Genomic DNA, 17,896 nt, shown 5'->3' with positions numbered 1-17,896 from the left:
CTACCACCCAGAGCTTTGCATTTTGAGATGCTGGATAAAGCTGGGTGGAATACCTGTCAACTCTCGGGTTTCTTTGTGGAATGTAGACAGAGTTAGAGTGGCTGGCTGTCTACCTTAAATTGCAGTGGAGCCAGAAAGGTGCCAGCCTTGCATAGAAATGCTTTCTAGTGTGTGGGAGTAGCCTCTAGGATAAGTAGAAATGTCTAATTAATTTAGGTATTAAAAAGATTTAGCCAAGCTGAGTAGCTGCCTGGGTCTTAGGCAGTTGAGTAGCATCCATTCAGTGTAAATGCTGATAAATGCATCAGTGGTGTTTGAATAGCTAAAATGTTTCTCTGATGTTGTATTTTGCTGTAAAATGAAAACATTAGATATTTATCTAGAATTATTATTACAATTGACTATATATTTAATTGCAGGTGATGAAAACTTTGATCTAGTTAAAGTGCTAGTAAAGGTAGGGAGGAGATACACGTGTAGCACCGTGCAGGTTGGAAAGGCAGAGCATCAAGCATCATTCACTCAGCAGTTTTTTCCACAGCAGCTTCATTATAAATTGCAGGTTTGGGGGAAATTGAGTTAAATCTATAAAATAACCAAGTTAATAAAGAATGCATCTTAATTTTCAGAAGCATATAGTACAAATATATTTTTTTTTTTTTCCCCTGGTGATATCTCTTGATTGTGTTCATTTTAAAGCCAGATCTGAGATGCGTTTTAAGGTATATGGGAAATGTTCCTTTAGGGAGCAAGTTACACCTATTGAATTTCATTTGTACAATGAGGTTGGTGGCTTAGCAACCAGAACAATTATGGACTGGCTTAATTAAGATGATTGTACCTGAGTGTAGGGCAGGTAGCAAAACAAATTTACCAGTCTAATTTTCGTAGGTTCTATTTCAATTAAAAAAACCCCAGCAAAAATGATGAAAGAACTCCCCAAAATATGTATGTAAAAGAATGGTGAAATGCTGGGAGTTCAGAGAAGGGGTAATGCATGGGAAAACAACGAAAGACTGAAAGAGGTTGATTCAAAGCAGTGTACTGATCTTTTCATAAGATTAAGAATCAATTGTTTTAATTATTAGCATATGTTGTTTTCCCTCTTTCACTATCTCATCCATATTATTTGTTTTTAATACTACAAACTTTATAAAAATCACATCCTGGCTTATCTTTGGCCTGCAGCGTACATCCTTTAGCTTTAAGTTTGGGTTTTAGGAGTATACTTCTGCTATCAACAAGGAAGGGATTTAACAACCAGTTGGAGGGGAGAGGTGCTCAAGTCTGTGTCAGCAGAATGTCAAAACCTATCTGAGGATAGTGTTGTATCTGAGGAGCAGGATGGCATTAGTCTTGTACATTGAGTTAGGAGTATGTGTTGGAAGCGCTTAACCCCATGCTGCTTGGTCCACATCTTGGAGCAGCGTTGGCGCCTGTGAGCAGGATCCTTCTCAAGTAACCCCAGCCTGTGGGACAGGCTGTCCCATAATGCAAATGTGATGATTTTTTTGTTGTTTTTTTTTTCAATAGCAACCTAGTACTAGACTCCTGAACGCCAGGCTGGGTATGTGCCTTCCCACTACTAAGCTGATCTCAATGTGGAAATAACAAAACAATGTGCTTTTGAAGCAGATAAAACCATCTCTTCCTAACACAGAGCATGGTGTAGTAGGGAGTTGGAGCATAAAGATGAAAAATAGGAGAATAGTGTTAATTGATTTGTATATTGAATTCCTTTTTTCCTGTGTTATTATGTTCAATGTGTTAAAGGTCTGTTTTCTTTTAGTGTTTGGAGAGCAGTGTGTTATATTCAGATGCAGGGTGAACATATAAGATGTATAGGATTGCAGTTGTTTTCTTTAGATGTCTCTGCTTTAACTTGCAGAAATGGAGATGGACTAAAATACTGTAATGAAAATGCATCAAGAAGCAAATTAATTTTGGGCTTTTTTTCTGTTGAACAATCAGTTAAATGTTTCAAAGCTATCCTGGAAGCTTTGGAAATGGGGGAGCGGTAATTAGTTTGTCCCTGGTCTTGTGGTGACTAATAAATGCATTGAATCTGTGTCTTGAAAATGATATGGTTTGACTTGCTTATATTTACAGTCTTAGGAAAGTGGATTTTAGAAGGTGTTTATAGCTGAGGCACAATAGCTTTCCTTCACAGTACAATAGAAAGCATTTAGTTTTAATGCTCATTATTTACCTGTGGATATTTGCAAATGATAGACACTAGTGTGATAATCACAGTACTAAAATATATGAATCTTTGTGTTCTAGGCTGACCTATCTTTGTACAATGAATTCAGATCTTGGAAGGATGAGCCTACTATGGACCGAACATGTCCTTTCTTGGACAAAATTTATCGGGAAGATATTTTTCCATGTTTAACTTTCTCAAAAAGTGAGGTAATACAAATGGTCTAAATGTGGTCACTGACACTTTTCCGTTAAATATGTTATGTGAAGCCAATAGACTATTAAAAATGTTTTCATATATGAAGTTTAACAGGGTTTTTTGTTTGTGTGTGTGTTTTTTTTTTTTTCTTTAGAAATTTTCTTTAGAATATGACAGTGAAGTGCTAAAGTTTATTCTAGAGTATTGAAATGATCATTTTTTCTTCACCATTGTGCTATTCCAGATATGGTCTTTTTGGTCTACTTCTCTAGATGTTACTCTGTCTGGCAGAGTTTGATATTCGTAGGAATGGATGGTGGTGTTTTTCCTGATGTTTCAAATATACTGTTTTGTAGAAAGTGTCCTGTCACTGTCTCTTGTTTGTATAGGGGGCAGTAGAGACCAGTATGTTTAGTTTTGCAGAGAAGTTTTCTCACATCAGTCAGAGCAGGCTGCAAGCCTGGGTGTTTTCTTGGAGGGGTTTGAGTTAGACTTTGGGATCTGATGTGAGTATGGGATCTGGGAGTATGGTTTAAGACGAAACAAATTATGAGACCTTTCCATGTGTTATTCCCACACACTCTCCCATACAGAGGAAAGACTGGAGTTTTACCCATTCTGGGAATAATATGGTACTGATTCCAACTGCTTTACTTGGTTTTTGCTCTTAAGCAGAATTTACAGGCTGTAGTTGTGGTATGAGTCTCTAGGGGAAAGGGACCGTATTCTTAGATCTCTATTAAAATAAGACTAACAAATTTTAAAACCCTCAGACTTTATATTTTTTCCCGATAAAATTAAACACCACACATGGAAAATTTTCTTCATAATGTTTAATCTGTTGTTTTCATGTGGCGTTATGTTCTTTTCCCATGCTTTTAATCTGCTGTTACTTGCTGGCCATAAGCATACACAATCTCTTGGTTAATTGTGTGCCAGTTCATTATGGTTGATGTGCAGCATCCTATGAACCTCTCCCACTAAAAACTTAACTTCGTTACTATAGGAATTAAATTGCTCTGTAGTATGTGTAAATAGGGCACCCCATTGTCTTTCCCAGCAACTTCATTTTGTTTTGTTTTGGTTTTTTTCTGCCTCAGTGGTGATATAATTACTGTAGATTTGTATTTCCTCTTAAGGAAAGAATGAGGCTCTTAGCATTTGTCAGTTCTATCATTATTGTTTCGAGATGCTGTGTATAGTGACCAACTTCTGTTTTCACTTGAATAGCAATAAACTAGTGTACAGTTAAATTAAACAATAAACTGCACATGTATAGCATTTCTGAATAATTGGGAATGTAGTTATCTGAATGGTTGAAGTATTACGATAACCCTCAGTAGCCTCTTGTGTATATGTGTAGTGTTTTGTTTTGCTTTTGAGAGATGGCAAAGAAAGAGTGTTTCATGTGAACTACTGTAATAGTAACACTCTGGTTTTAAAATACTCAAGGTACAATAGAAAAATATATTTATCACTCAGTAGGAAGGAGCTTTGGCACAGAATTATTTCACTAATAACATAAATTGCATCCTCTTTTAAATCAAGTAAGGGCTATTACTTGTCCATACTTAAACAGGAGTCTTGGACAAGTGTTGAGTCTAGTCAAACAAATTGAAGATATTTCTAGTGTCTTATGATTGTGTGTTTATAAAGAATTAGCATAAAAAGCCTGAGGAAAGTTGCACTTTGTTTCATGAAGATGATATTTTAACTGGACTAGTGTTTGAAAGTTGCAACTGGCTTTTCGTTATGTTATGTTGGCTTTTCCATATATTGGTCTGTCTTATTTGTATGAACACCTTTCCAAAACTATCTTTGGCTGAAAAACAATGACATAATATTCACTTGTTTTATTGCAAGATGGGAAAGCATGCTGCATCATTTTGCGTTTCCATAGAACACAATATTAGAACAGTTTTTTAAAATAAAGTTTGTGCCATTTCCAGTCTCTGACAAGAACACTGCCTGTACAATTGTATGTGCTACTTGAGCTTATGAAGAATGACTGAAAAGACAGTTAGCATTTAAACATGCTTGACTACATTCCTGGCTGTAAAGGCAGTTATCTTGCCTCAGGGTTGGCAGGGTTATTTGGAGGGCAAAATTTAAACAGAAGCCTGGAAATGGAACCTTTCTCTCACAATGAAAGCAAAATCTCATTTGTAACTGGATTTCTGTTTGGTGAGTTGATTTTTTTTTTTAAATTTTTTTTTATTTCCCTGTTTCTAGCTTTACAGAAGAAGAGATATGTCACTGCTTTGAAGCAATAGATAATGCAGAGCTGTTTTTAACTGCTTTCTAAATTTCTTTTGCAGTTGGCCTCAGCTGTTCTGGAAGCTGTGGAAAACAACACTCTGAGTATTGAACCTGTTGGCTTGCAACCTGTTCGATTTGTGAAAGCTTCTGCAGTTGAATGTGGGGGACCAAAGTATGTTAAGCAAACAGACAGAGGAGGAATCTTGACTGATTTAAGATAACTCTTGGACTGAGAAAGCTGCTATCAGCTGATCACCCCAGTCAAATTTCTGTATCTTAAACTTTATTTCCTAAAATTTAAGACTTTGAGATTGCTGCTACAAAATTTTGTGGGGAAAGTAAGCAAGTAATAAATTAAACTTAAAAGGTTTGTTCTTTATTAGTCTTTTTATTAAGACACATTCACTTTTTGGGAGAGCTATTCACTTGATGCATTGACCACAAAATGAACATTCACTTCCTGGGAGGAGACCATCATGACACTGAAAAGCGCCATGAAAGAAGTAGGTGTTGAAATAGTAGAGGCTGAATATTGGACATCTAGAATATTTGTAGCATAATGAATTTAGGACGTAGCACACTGACAAGGGTGAATTTGAGCAGGAGGCATGCAATGAAGTGGGAATGAAGATGAGTTTGAACCTAAAGCAGGTAGTGTGCTTCAATGACAGGAAGATTATCTTAGAAATTTTGGAATGGTTCTAGAGGAATCTGAAGCAAGATTTGTCAGGTACTGATAGAGATATTGACGGTAGGTGGGAGTGACGTGCTGAGGCCCTGAGCTTTGATGGATGGGATTTGTAGTATGCTTTAGTGTATGTTGAGCTTAAGCAAGCAAGGTCAGTGTTAATCTGGAGCTTTCCAAATCTTGAGAAAGCCTTGACTTTTCTGTTGGTGATCTTTTGGACAAGTTGACAACTCTCTGTCAGAGCTCAATTTTCTGATAGAAAACTTGCATCAAAATGTTTTCAGTTGGCTCTTAGGATTTTTTTTTTTTAAATTTCTCATTGCTTATTGGTTTTTAGTTTTTCCTGTTTCTGAGTGGGAGAATAAATACTTTGAACAGATTTCAAAACCTTTTACTTTCTCATTAAAGCAGCTGCATAAAATGAAAATTTTGGGTTTTTTAAACTTAGTATTTGATCCTTTCTAGCTTACAAAATTCAGGGATTCATATATTCTCCAGCTTACTCTTGTCACCAGAAAAGAGGCTCTTTGAGCTGTACCCCCCTCATCAGAAGGGGCCCCAGCACCAGTAATGGAGCTACTCAGGGGGTGGTGATTGCAAGTCCCAGATACACCACTGTGAGCTGTGTTCCATGAATGGAGTAGAGAAGCTGGACAGCCAGAAGCTCCTGAAACAAGTCATGTATCATTAAAGAGCAGTTAGGAAATTGATTTAAAATAATTGCTGTTCAAGAAACTTCCCAATGATTTAACATGATAAAATACTTACGCAAAAACAGGAGACTCAGTTGCATCATTCAGAAGTCTTACGAGTTTTTTAACCTATTTTCTCCAGCGTAAGAGAAATTTTTGATTAGAACTTATGTAACTCTTAAATAATTGGCACAAATTGTAATTTAGTTACTTTACATGTATCAAAAGGCACAGCGTATTCCTTTCTCCCTTTGCCTGCTGTCATGTAGAAAAAAAAAAAGCGTAGTATTGCTTGTAGATAAGTAATAGGTAGGGAATATGCAGTATTTAAGTGTAATTTGACAGCATATGTGCTTTGCCTTATCCATGATTACTGGCACTGAATGGAAAACAGGTGTTCCAGTTTTTGCTAAATCTGAGTAGTGGTTTGACACTTTTATTTTTATATGGTGCGAAGCACTATTTTTATTGTAACCATGTTTTCAAATAGGTAACAAAACACAGGCAAACTGTAAATAAATAATAACAAAAACTAGAGTAAAGTTTTGAAAGGAATTATTTTATTGTACTACTGCCTGGGGCAGGGGGGAAATGGGGGAACAGATGCATAAAGTAGTGTGTAATCGCCCAACAGCAAAATAAGGAGTGGAGATCTGTGATAATAGTGCAGAAAGGTTCTTGATATAGGAGCTGCTGAATGGTGCCTGTGATGGCGAGTAGTAAGTGCTGCCTTAATGTAAGGCAGCTGGGTTTCCCCACAGGATTGGAATAACTGTCCCCATGGGGGACAAAGCGCTCAGCTGCGTGTGTGCTGTGCGGCACAGAGCTGAGCCATTAGTAGGAACCATCGTGCCAGCATTTAACCCAGTGCGATGGGAGATAACATATAGAAGGTAATTCTATAGCCAGAAGGGAAAAGAAAAAAAGGCTTTATTTTCCTAGCACTGAAAGGCTGTCTGTCTTCTCACAAAAGCTCGACTGAAATTGTGATCAGCTTGCTTCAGCTGTTGCAGGAGTTCTTGGATAAATAGGCTGCTGTCAGTCCTCATAAATTGCTATGGAAAATCATATACTCTCTTCAATTTTCTCTTGTCTTATATGGTTCTGTGGACCAGCTGCAGCCTATTTAAAGGGGACTCTGAGCCACTGTTTAGGACTACAGAAGCTTAGTAATTTTTGCCTCACTTTTGAAGGGCTGCTTGTTCTTAGACTCCCCAATTTCATGAGGTAGAAATGGAAGGGAAGGAGCCAACAGCTTTTAAAATCAATGAAACAGGGGATGCCATGACAACCCACTTCATCTGTCATGCTGCATATAGAAATTCCAAATAAATACAATTTCTGTTTTATTTACGTTATTAGGGTTATATTAATAGCAGTTGCTTCAAGAGATTTAAACCTTCTTTTTCTAAAGAATTCTAAAGAATGTTGGAGGATTTTTTTTTTTTTTTTAATTCTTGGCCTTTTCTTGAATTGTTTTTTTGTGAGGGATTCATGGTTGACTACTGAATTTTCCTTGTTCCTAAGTATGACATACATGCAATACTACAGAAGAAGTAAATTTGATTATTTTATCTTATTTTACTTTTTTTTTTTTTAATGGCAATGGAGACAATTATTGCCAGACAGCCTGTTTTCCTTTGTCATAAATTATTTTATACTCTGAATATAAAATATTATTTCAGTTTGGTTATAAATGCAAAGCTGGTCTTAGAATAGGTCTGAGAGGGCCTTCAGAGAATTACTGTTATTCTGTAGGGCTGATATTTTTTTATGATGAAATGTAACATGAAGCAGCATTTTAAAAAAAATGTTTGAATGTTGGCATCAACTGAGAATTTAAACAATCTTTATTTCACATATGAAGAGTTAATTAAAGAAATCCCACTGTTCCAGTGTTATCAAGCCAACTTAAATTAGCAAATACACCAAGTACATGACCAGACCTGGAGTAAGTTTTAAAAATCAGAAATGCATCACAGTACTAAAGCGAAATTAATCCTTGTGGATCTAAAATAGTTGACAACATAATGTAATAATTGCAACTTGTAAAATGAAGGCAGAGACTCAAGTATCTGTGCCAATATGAAGCAATTACATTAACACTTTAAAATGCATGTGTTTAGATATTAATGTCAGATGTGTTCATTAAATCATGCAAACTTTCTATTTTGTAGGAAATGTGCTCTCAGTGGACAAAGTAAGTCATGCAAGCATAGAATCAAATTAGGAGATTCAAGCAGTTATTACTACATTTCTCCTTTCTGTCGTTACAGGGTAAGTGAATTTACTGTGATTTCATTTTGAGTAGTAGTTATGCAGTTATTTTTCTATAACATTATAGAGAATTATGTTAACCACCTTTATTTTTATATGGATACAGATCACTTCTGTGTGTAACTTCTTTACATATATTCGATACATCCAGCAAGGACTGTTGAAGCAGCAAGATGGTGAGTAGGAAATTGTGTTTGGCATATATAAATAGGCATTTACATAGCCCATGTGCCTGAAACTTGCTGTCTGTGCACAATGGCAGTGACCTGACATTACAGGAAAACTATCTGTAGTCATTCTTGTGATTATGAGAATTTGATGATATCCCACTCTTCATTGAAGTTTTTTTAAATTTTAACAAAAAATTAAAAAGCAGTGAATTTTAGTCTATTTAAAACCCCCTTATGTTATTCAGTAAGTAATGTTATGAAAAATTCTGCAATGAGAGAAGTTACAGTTTTTCCACACAGTGTTCAAAAATAGTTTCTTTCACAGAATATGGAGACGCTATAGCCCAAAAAAACCTTTTGGTTTCATCTGGGCCATTTTTATTTCTTTTACTTGGTGTTTTGGTGTGTCTTCTTATTTCATGCATGGAGAATTCAGACAGCCTTTCTTGTCAGGCTACCTTTCAGGAAGAACTGGCAAGGATGACAGTATTTTAGGTTAATATGTAAGAAATAAACAGGAAACTGTACTGTAATCATTCATCTGAGTGCAGCCGAGGAATGAGGTGTTGGTCATTGCTGCAGCGTTGCAAAGTGTCTTGATTTAGGGCTCTGGTTATAAATATATCTGACAATGTAAGGCTTGATTATCCCTCACCCCAAAAAGGATATATGGTTTTCACTGCCATTACTTCAGACTGTTGTGTTGTGTTTTGTTTTTTTCCCTACCAGAAATACCTGGTCACTTTGTACCTGTCAATATAGCATATCCAACAACTGCATATTTAAACTTTATCTGCCTAGTAATTCAGAAGTTCAGGAATTTTCTTAACTGTGTTTTTCAGTTTCAGTATGTCCATATGAAAGAAGATGGTTATGAAAATATACACACTGTACACCTACTTACTTAATTCCTGAGGTGATAAATAGACCATTGCTTACAAAAAATAATGCTGTTAACTTCCCTTATCAAAGGGAATTTTTTCTTGGAATTCACCAGAAATTCACCTGTTTCATGCACTAAATTATGTTTAATAAAACCTTCAAATGGTGGTGATTTTTACTGATGTACCAGCATTGCAGAAGGTCTTGAAAATGTGTTATTTAAGTTTTAATTTGGTTCATAGTTAAAAGGCTTTTAATTTGATCAAGAGGACCTACATAGTTTCAACTAAAATTTGATTACTTTGCTATTGAGATAAAGAAATTAATATTTTTCCATCAAATAATGCAATATTTTCAGCATCACCAGAATTATTTATTCTTCACAAGAAGTTTTGAAAAAACTTGAGTTTGGTGTTGCAGCTCAGTGGTCACTTTACCATTAAAACATTGAATTTGCATTTGTAGCTTTATGTAAATATTTCAACAGTACTTTTAGAAGAATGTAGACACTCATGCTAATTATAACAAAATTACAGATTCTCTGATGAAACAATTCTTATCCAGCACGTTCTACATTTTTCTTCTTGCAGTCTTTTGATTTTACAGAAAATGAGTCGAGGGGTTGGGCAATTAAATGGGGAAACAGCAATTAGTTGAAACTGACAAAAAGTACTAATGTGTTTTTGTTCCCCAATTTAAAAAGAAATATCCTAAAATTTGGTGAATTTTTATAGGACCATCATTTAGAATTTTTAAAATAAATAACAACTTATGTCACAACCAAGCATAAATAGCCCTCACAGATTTTAATTCTGGTTTTACTAGATGTTTGTTACTTCTCAGTTTCCCCTAAACTGATGTACAGTGAGGCAGCCTGTATACATCAGTTAAAATAAAATACAAATTCAGTATGTTTAGTGATATTTCTGTCTTTTCTTTTTTAGTGGATCAGATGTTCTGGGAAGTTATGCAGCTGAGAAGAGAGATGTCACTAGCAAAACTTGGCTTTTACAAGGAAGAGCTCTAAATCTTTTAGCTCTTGCGCATGCATGAACTTCATTGAATATACATAATTAAAATTGCTGAATCTTTTTTTGTCACTTGATATTTATTTCCACAAAGTGGGTCCAAGATCTTTCTCCTTCTGCAGGTTGCACTAAGAATTACTGTGATTGTTTTAAACTGACCTATGCTGTATATGCGTACATATAATATTTAGTTGAACAAATGTGGTAAGCACTTGCGGGTGTATTAGTGATTGTAATTTACATTTAAAAACAAAACCTTTGATTAAAGTGTTAGTCTGAAGCAGTGTCTGTCCTCTGTTCTTTGTGGTGCGGAGTGATGTGAACCTCCTTGGTAAGTCATTTAAACATGTAAAACTGACATGATTTTGTGAAGAGGGAATAAATGCCTGATAGTTTCTTCACTGTGGTGTTTAGCTACATGCATGTATCTCTCTATGTGTGTACCAATACCGTGAACAGACAATTAGGAAAATGTAGAATTCTTTAAAGTGCAGGTTTCCTATATTTTTCTTATTTAAAACAATGTAAGAAGAGAAGCATATACAGTGAATTGTCAACAGCATAATAAATCTGGATATCTTCTCTCTAAAGTATGGTGCTTTTCAAAGACCAAGGAACAGTAAAATTTCCTTGTTCACTCTTTGGTTAGAAATCTGTCCTGAGCCCTCTTGGACTGCTAAAAACTTTCCCTTCCCCTCTTCCATTAGAATTTTTCCTTTACTTTAAATGATTTCCCCCTTCCCCCCTTGCTTTTTGGGGATTTCCGGTTTCCAATGTTTTATAACATCAGTTTCCCACAGCTGTCCTGGAAACTGGAAAATATCTTTTACTTTATTTCTTTAAGATGCTGATGATAATTTCCATCTAATGTTTGTTAGTATTTTCTTCACACACACAATTTGTTACAAAGAGAAACCAAAAACGGATCGTGGCTTCTTAAGGAAGATGCTTTTTGTCTTCAAGTGCTACTTTTGCACTTCAAGTTCAGGTGGTCCTTTTTCCCTGGACATGGCCTGAGCTTAAAGCAGACAGTTGATGAGGTTACAAGGCACGTAGTTGTGAGGACGTGGTAGACCTGTTGTGCAAAACCCCTTTTGGAAAAAGACTAGATCTTGATCATGACAGCTGTTTATCAATTACAGCCAAGATTAAAGCATTGGCAGGTAAACTAACAAATTAGAAGTAAAAGCAAGTTTATATAGTTAGTTCTTTAACAAGAAGCATCATGGGGGCTTGGTGAATACAGATTTATTTTGTTTGATGCAGAAGAAAAATAACATCACCACCTTACTGGAGCAGTCTTCATTTTTACAAAAGTAAATAGAATGAGCAGTGAAATTTAATACCATATTTGTGTTGCTTACATGTCTATGTGCCTGAAAACACTTTGCAAGTGTTGGCTTGGACCAGACATTTCAATGTTAAGATTAAAACAAACAGTTGTACCGAAATATTTTACTAGTAATGGAGTATGTCCAACCTGGGCTATTTCAGTACTGATGAAATATTTTCATCAATCTCCAGTCACTGGTTCTGACTGTAGAAACCTGGAAGAACTCTGTGTTCAATTGTTAAAAAGTTGTTTATTATTTCAATAATACTAAGGAAGTGTGGTTTTACTCACTCTTAAAGAACAAACTGTATTTGTTGGTATTACATTTTATGTTAGGCTCATAAATGCTTCCTAAATGATTGTTAATCCTTAGTTTACATAATGAAATCAAGCTGTTTCCAAGATTAGCTAACAGTAGTTTAATGATAGCTGATAGTTGCCGCTATTCTAACTTAATAATCCTTTATAAGCATTGCTCATTCAAGCAGAGGGAAGGGTCTGTTCCATACGCAGTAGTGTCAAGGCATAAATGATATCTGAAGTTTTTCTTTATTTTCTTGTACTAGGGACTACAAGGGTGTACCCAATGTAGCTAAGTTACATCGACATGATATAAATACTGATCAGCTTGCTTCTGTATTTTTTTTTGTCTTCCCCCAAATTCTTTTCTTTATTTCTAATAGAAGCTGCCTGTCAGGAGAAGCCTGTGTCACTGTGAGTGTCTGGGGCTTGTAAACATTGCACAACAGTTATTTGTCTGGTGAATGTAACCACTTCAGAAAATGGCCTTATTCCAGACTGCTTGACTTCACTGAAGCTTTTGTTCACATCCAAATGCGTCTTACAGATGCCTATGCAAAATCGCTGAATATTTTTCTCCTGTTTCTTAGGAGGGGACAGAACAGCAGCAATTTTCAGTGTACGAAGATCAATTTAAATAAAGTGAAATAGTGTTTGCTACCAGTCTTAAAAGACCTTTGTACAATGTGCAGATTTCACATATGTTTTTCATTGTTACCTTAGACAAACAGGTTAGTCTGGAATTTAGTTTTCTTAATAATGTACAAGTTCTGCTTCTATATAGTTAAACTGCTGGGAGGTATAACTTTTTTAGAGCAACCAGATAGTCTGATGCTCAACTGCTTAAATGGGATGGTGCATATGGTGAAACCAGTGATAGCTTTGCTCTTGCATATTTGATTACTTTTCCTTTCATCAGTATTATTAATTACCTCGCCTGTGTGAAAGTACAGAGACAAGATAAGTAATTTTTATTGTCGCATTTTTTGCGCATGCGTAATTATGATTAGTACCGGGACCAAAGGTCCTTAAACCAAGAACATTTGACGTACTGAACGGAAGAATGCCTGTTGCCTTCCTCTTGCCTCAAAAGCTTTGTCAGATTCTACTTTACATGTAGCAGAGTTTAAGTATAGACCTGGCTCTAGTTATGAAGGAATGAAACCAGCTGGGACGAAATCATTGGAACCTCCGACAGCGATGTGATGCGTCCCTTGGCACATTTGTAATCAGCTGGGAGAGTGACGGTGTGTTTTCCCCAGCGGGACTCTTCAAGCAGCAGGAAAGCAAAACACTTCTACTGGCTTTTCATGGATGTGGTGGGAGAAAATGAGGCCTTGCAGCAGTTCTTTGAAGGTGAGAGTCTGATTTTAGGAGAGAGCCTTTCCAGCAAGGAAAACTGGGAAGTGGCTGAGGCCTCCTTGCCATTTATGACTTCTGAAATCATGGTGATTTTCATGATGTTAGAGAGCTCCCTCCCTGCTCCATTGTACCATGTCAGGTTGAAGAGGTTCTTCTGTCCATTAATAATCCTTCTTCCAAAATGGCCAAATTCTAATTGTGGGAATTGTGCCAGATCCTCAGGGTCCTTCTGAGAAGTTTAACTCAGTTTTTATTGTCTTTTGGCTGGAATCTGTCTTTCTGCCTTAGGTTCAAGCAGTTGTCATTAGTCTTCTGCCATTCTCTTGCCACAGAATTTACTTTCTAATAGATTCCATAATAAAACTGCATTTCTCAGGCCCTGCCATAATGTGATTGAAAATGGCTGTTCAAAGGCTTATGTATTTTCCTGTCCTCCAGTTTACACTTCTATTTCTGTATATGTTTTCCTTCTATTACCTGTGCCAGGTATTCATGTGATACTGATCTTAAAGTAACTTGGGAACCTACCTTTTCTGGTTTAGATAACAGCAATTCCCCCCCTCCCCGCATTTAATTTCCATTGTGTTGAATAAGTGAAGGGCGTTTATTTGTTTGTTTTTCCTCTGGCACTCTGGTCTCAGCAAGAGGTGGCGATTCCAACTTTGGAGTTTTAGTTTCAAACTAGGAAATTAATGATTCATCAGCATGGATTAAGAAAATGTATTTAAGCCGAGATATTCAAACCAGTGAACCACAGTCTAGTGCTGCTAGCCAGCAAATGTGGCATTTATAGATTTTAGCAAATTAATACTGTGTTTCTTATGTTCACTTGAAGTCATGGAGATCAAAAGCCAACAAGCATACTTGGCTTTGCTTTCAGCAACATAGCACTTGGTTTTATTTAGTTATTTGTTCACGTACTGCACTATATAGCTGTTAAATACTCAAAATAGTATTGGATACGAATTACACAAAAAAAAAGCCTCATCAGAAAAATTTTTAAGAACTGACTTGGAAAACAGGACTCTAGAGAGGATGGGCTGCGTTCTGTGGTTGGCTTTTGTGACAACAGTACTTTGATCGTAGAAGGTATCTCAGATATTTTACCTGTATGAACTCTTTAGCTAGAATTATTATTTTTAATTCTAGAATTACTCAGTTAACTCTTTTTAGAAGGTAGTTTGGTAGAACATCTGTCTGGGCCAGTGTGAGGGGGAGAAGCCCTGCCAATTCCAATTAATAGCAGGAAAAATACAACGTATTGGAAAGTTCTGTTCCTTCAGTAACTTCGTGTGGTTGTGCTGTGCAGCCTTAGAATACAACGAAGCTCTGCTAACGCTGTGCAGGGATGCTGTTGGATGGCTGAATTTCATTATCATTTCATCACTCTCTATAACTACCTGAAGGGAAGTTATAGCCAGGTGGGGATAGGTCTCTTCTCCCAGGCAGTTAGCAATAGGACAAGGGCGCATGGGCTTAAACTCTGCCAGGGGAAATTTAGGCTGGATATTAGAAAGAAATTCTTTACAGAGAGAGTGGTCAGGCATTGGAACGGCCTGCCCAGGGGGGTGGTGGACTCACCGTCCCTGGAGGTTTTTAAACTGAGATTGGACATGGCACTTAGTGCCATGATCTAATAAATGGACTAGAGTTGGACCAAGGGTTGGACTCGATGGTCTCTGAGGTCTTTTCCAACCCAGTCGATTCTGTGTGATTCTGTGATTATCTGCATTAAGGCTACAAAGAGCTAATTGTTCTATCATTCAGTAGCTCCTGTCCTCTTGCTGTTAAACCACAGGTAAACGTGGAAGGGGAGCAAACTCATTTAAAGCGGGCTTTGCATTATTTTCAAGCAGGGCTTAGCTTCACTGAATGCAAGGCCAACTTTAACTGGTGGCCTCTCTCCAACTTTGCCAGTACAGCTTGTGGGTTGGCTTTAGAATGCCAGCTCGTGCGGCAAGAGCAGTAAACTCATTCTAACTTGTTGGCCTCCGAGATTTGTCATAGGAGTGTTAGAATTTGTCTTTCAAGGCTACAAAAAAGCTGAATCCTGCAGTATCAAGTGGAGAATGCCTCCCCTGAGGATGTCTCTCTGCTTCATCGGTGCTTCAGTTTTGGCTTCCAAATGCATCAGCTGGCACCTGAACACGTGTGTAGATCTGTTTTGTAAGATTATTTGAAACACATGAGAAATAGGGTCCTTTTCACCCTGTTGCTTTAGTTCTTTACAGTGCATATTTGTTTTGACACTCAGTAGTAAGATAAACTCACATTTGCAATATTAAGAGGGGACAGTCTGAAAAACGTTTTTTCAAGGAAAATGAGATAATGCTGCTTTTCCTGCCTATCAAGACTTTCAATAAATAATAGACCTCTTAGATTAGATATGTCTCTCACTGGGATTTGACCTTGGCTTTTTATCTTTCAAGGAAATGGCTTTTTTCTGGTGGTGTGGCTGTTGTGGGAAGTTCTTGTCTTTCCTGTCTTATTTCACTCCTCCCACAGTAGAGAATTCACCTTTGCACTTTTTTTCCCCCTATGATTTCTGTTGAGACTGATGTTTTAAATTTTAAACATTTGTAATTTTGCATCGATAAGTTCCAATCTGTCAAGGGATGGTCAGAGCTCTTGAGTAGCTCTTCTGCCTGTCTATGTACAGCCAAGCAAGCTGCTCTTGCTGATGTTATCGATGGGTTCAGGAATTGAATGAAAGCTGACCTAGTTACACTGTTAAATTCAGTTTTCTCTTTTTGTTGTTGTTGGAAGGTACATTGAGGTACTTGAAATGTGTGTGTTTGGTCTCTGTGCTCTCTGTGATCTAAAGAGGTCTCTTAGTGTAATCACCTTTTCTTTGTATGCTCATGACTCCTGCATGGGTAACACTGAGCATAGTTTGGGCTCTTGGAAAATAAATTAAACCCCAGAACAAACATACCATTAAACACAAACCACTTAAAACGCAAAGGTTTACATACCATTTTAAGGATGAGAGATTGAAAAAGGAATAAAAGATGAAATGAGGAATGTAATCTGTTTCTCCAGAAAATGTTGCTTTGGGGAAAACCCAATCTTGACACAAGCTCACTTCTTACCAGCTGGAGTGTTGTAGGTCTCCCTGCTTCTTGTCCATAGCTCTGCTGGCGCAGCAGTTTTTATTAATGACTCCAGGTCTGTTCCAATCAAAATGAACCAGACTATCTTGAACAGTTTAAATAGTGATGGGTATTCTGAGTTCTTTAGCTTGAAAGAAGCTTATGAACTATCAGACCCCTAAGTAGGCGTTACCATTGCGTAAGTCCATGAAGTTCAACTGGACTTTTCGCTGAGCCTATATAGTGGAGCTCATAAAGTGTTGAGACCTCTTTGCCCACAATGGTCAAGTATCTTCAGATGAAAACCTTTCCCTCAAGTTGCAAGAGTTTGTAGCAAACATTAATTTGTCCTTTCAGCAAGCAGGTATTAAGAAGCACTGACCATGTTCTCAATGTCATTTTTACATCTCAAGGTGTTATTTAAGGATTATTCCCTGTAGAGAATGGCTGACTTCTTAACACAGATTTTACTACAAATAGCTGGACTTGGCTGGGAACCTCCTTGTGGCTCATGTTCAACTTGACATTGACCAGAACCCCCAAATCCCTCTCCATGGAGCTGCTCTCCAGCATCTTGTGCCCCAGTCTGTATGTACAGCCAGGGTTGCCATGGCCCAGGTGCAAAATCCAGCACTTCATGCGGCTGGTGATTGCCCAGTTCTCCAATTTGTCCAGGTCTCTCTGCAGGGCCTCTCTGCTTTCGAGAGTGTCGACAGCTCCCATAACTTTGTGTCATCAGCAAACTTGCTAAACAGTCCCTCAAGTTCTGAGTCTAAGTCATTTATGAAGACATTGAAGGGTGCTGGCCCTAAGATGGATCCATGTGGAACCCTGCTAGTGACTGGTTGTCAGCCCAACGTAACCCCATTTACTAGAACCCTTTGAGCCTGGCCCATCAGCCACTTGCTCACCCACTGCATTTTGTGTTTATCCAGCTGGACATCTTGTCCAGGAGGATACTGTGAAAGACAGTATCAAAGGCTTTACTGAAATCCAAAAAGACTACATCAACTGGCTTCCCTTGGTCAACCAGGTGGGTAACCTTGTTGTAGTATGAAATGTTGTTAAGCAGAAGCTTAGCAATAACACAGAACCAGAAACTCCTTCCAATAGGTTCTCTGTCCACCATCCTTTACTATGTGTTTAGATACTAATCAAAATGAGGCAACTGATTTAAATGCAGTGGGATGTAAGGCACTACATGGAAGTGCTGGGAGAATTAAGCAAGGCAGGTAATTTGGGGGTTGAGACTGTTGGCTACAGCAGCGTGGAGTATAAAGTGAAGCTCAGGAGCCAGATGACTATGGTTTTATGACTGGAGGAAAGGAGAGGATGTCTCTGCAAGAGTAGATGAAGCAAGCAGCTGTCAGATTAGGAGCCTGGGGTTCAGACCTGGCCTTGGGGGCTTAGGG

The 17,896-nt window shown here is 37.4% G+C and overlaps 2 protein-coding genes across 4 annotated transcripts in view; both read left to right on the top strand.

Moving 5' to 3' along the window:
* The window catches only part of RAB3IP (RAB3A interacting protein), a 33,659-nt gene extending 22,982 nt beyond the window's left edge, over positions 1-10,677 (top strand). For all 3 annotated transcript variants that reach the window (XM_082057823.1, XM_082057824.1, XM_082057822.1), the window contains 5 exons: positions 2,284-2,412; positions 4,720-4,832; positions 8,218-8,317; positions 8,424-8,493; positions 10,314-10,677. In XM_082057823.1, the coding sequence (XP_081913949.1) occupies positions 2,284-2,412; positions 4,720-4,832; positions 8,218-8,317; positions 8,424-8,493; positions 10,314-10,396 (495 nt within the window). In that variant the 3' untranslated portion in view covers positions 10,397-10,677. The remainder of the gene's footprint in view (positions 1-2,283; positions 2,413-4,719; positions 4,833-8,217; positions 8,318-8,423; positions 8,494-10,313) is intronic.
* Positions 10,678-13,210: 2,533 nt separating this feature from the next.
* Positions 13,211-17,896, top strand: part of MYRFL (myelin regulatory factor like) — a gene marked incomplete at its 3' end in the record, with an annotated part of 44,052 nt that continues 39,366 nt past the window's right edge. The window contains exon 1 of the mRNA XM_082073318.1: positions 13,211-13,386. Within this exon, the coding sequence (XP_081929444.1) occupies positions 13,341-13,386 (46 nt within the window). The 5' untranslated portion in view covers positions 13,211-13,340. The remainder of the gene's footprint in view (positions 13,387-17,896) is intronic.

The sequence above is a fragment of the Streptopelia decaocto genome, assembly GCF_964273445.1.
Source record: "Streptopelia decaocto genome assembly, chromosome: 1".
Lineage (NCBI taxonomy): Eukaryota > Metazoa > Chordata > Aves > Columbiformes > Columbidae > Streptopelia > Streptopelia decaocto.
The sequence above is the reverse complement of the archived record's forward strand: the minus strand, read 5'-3'. Positions and strand labels throughout refer to the sequence as shown.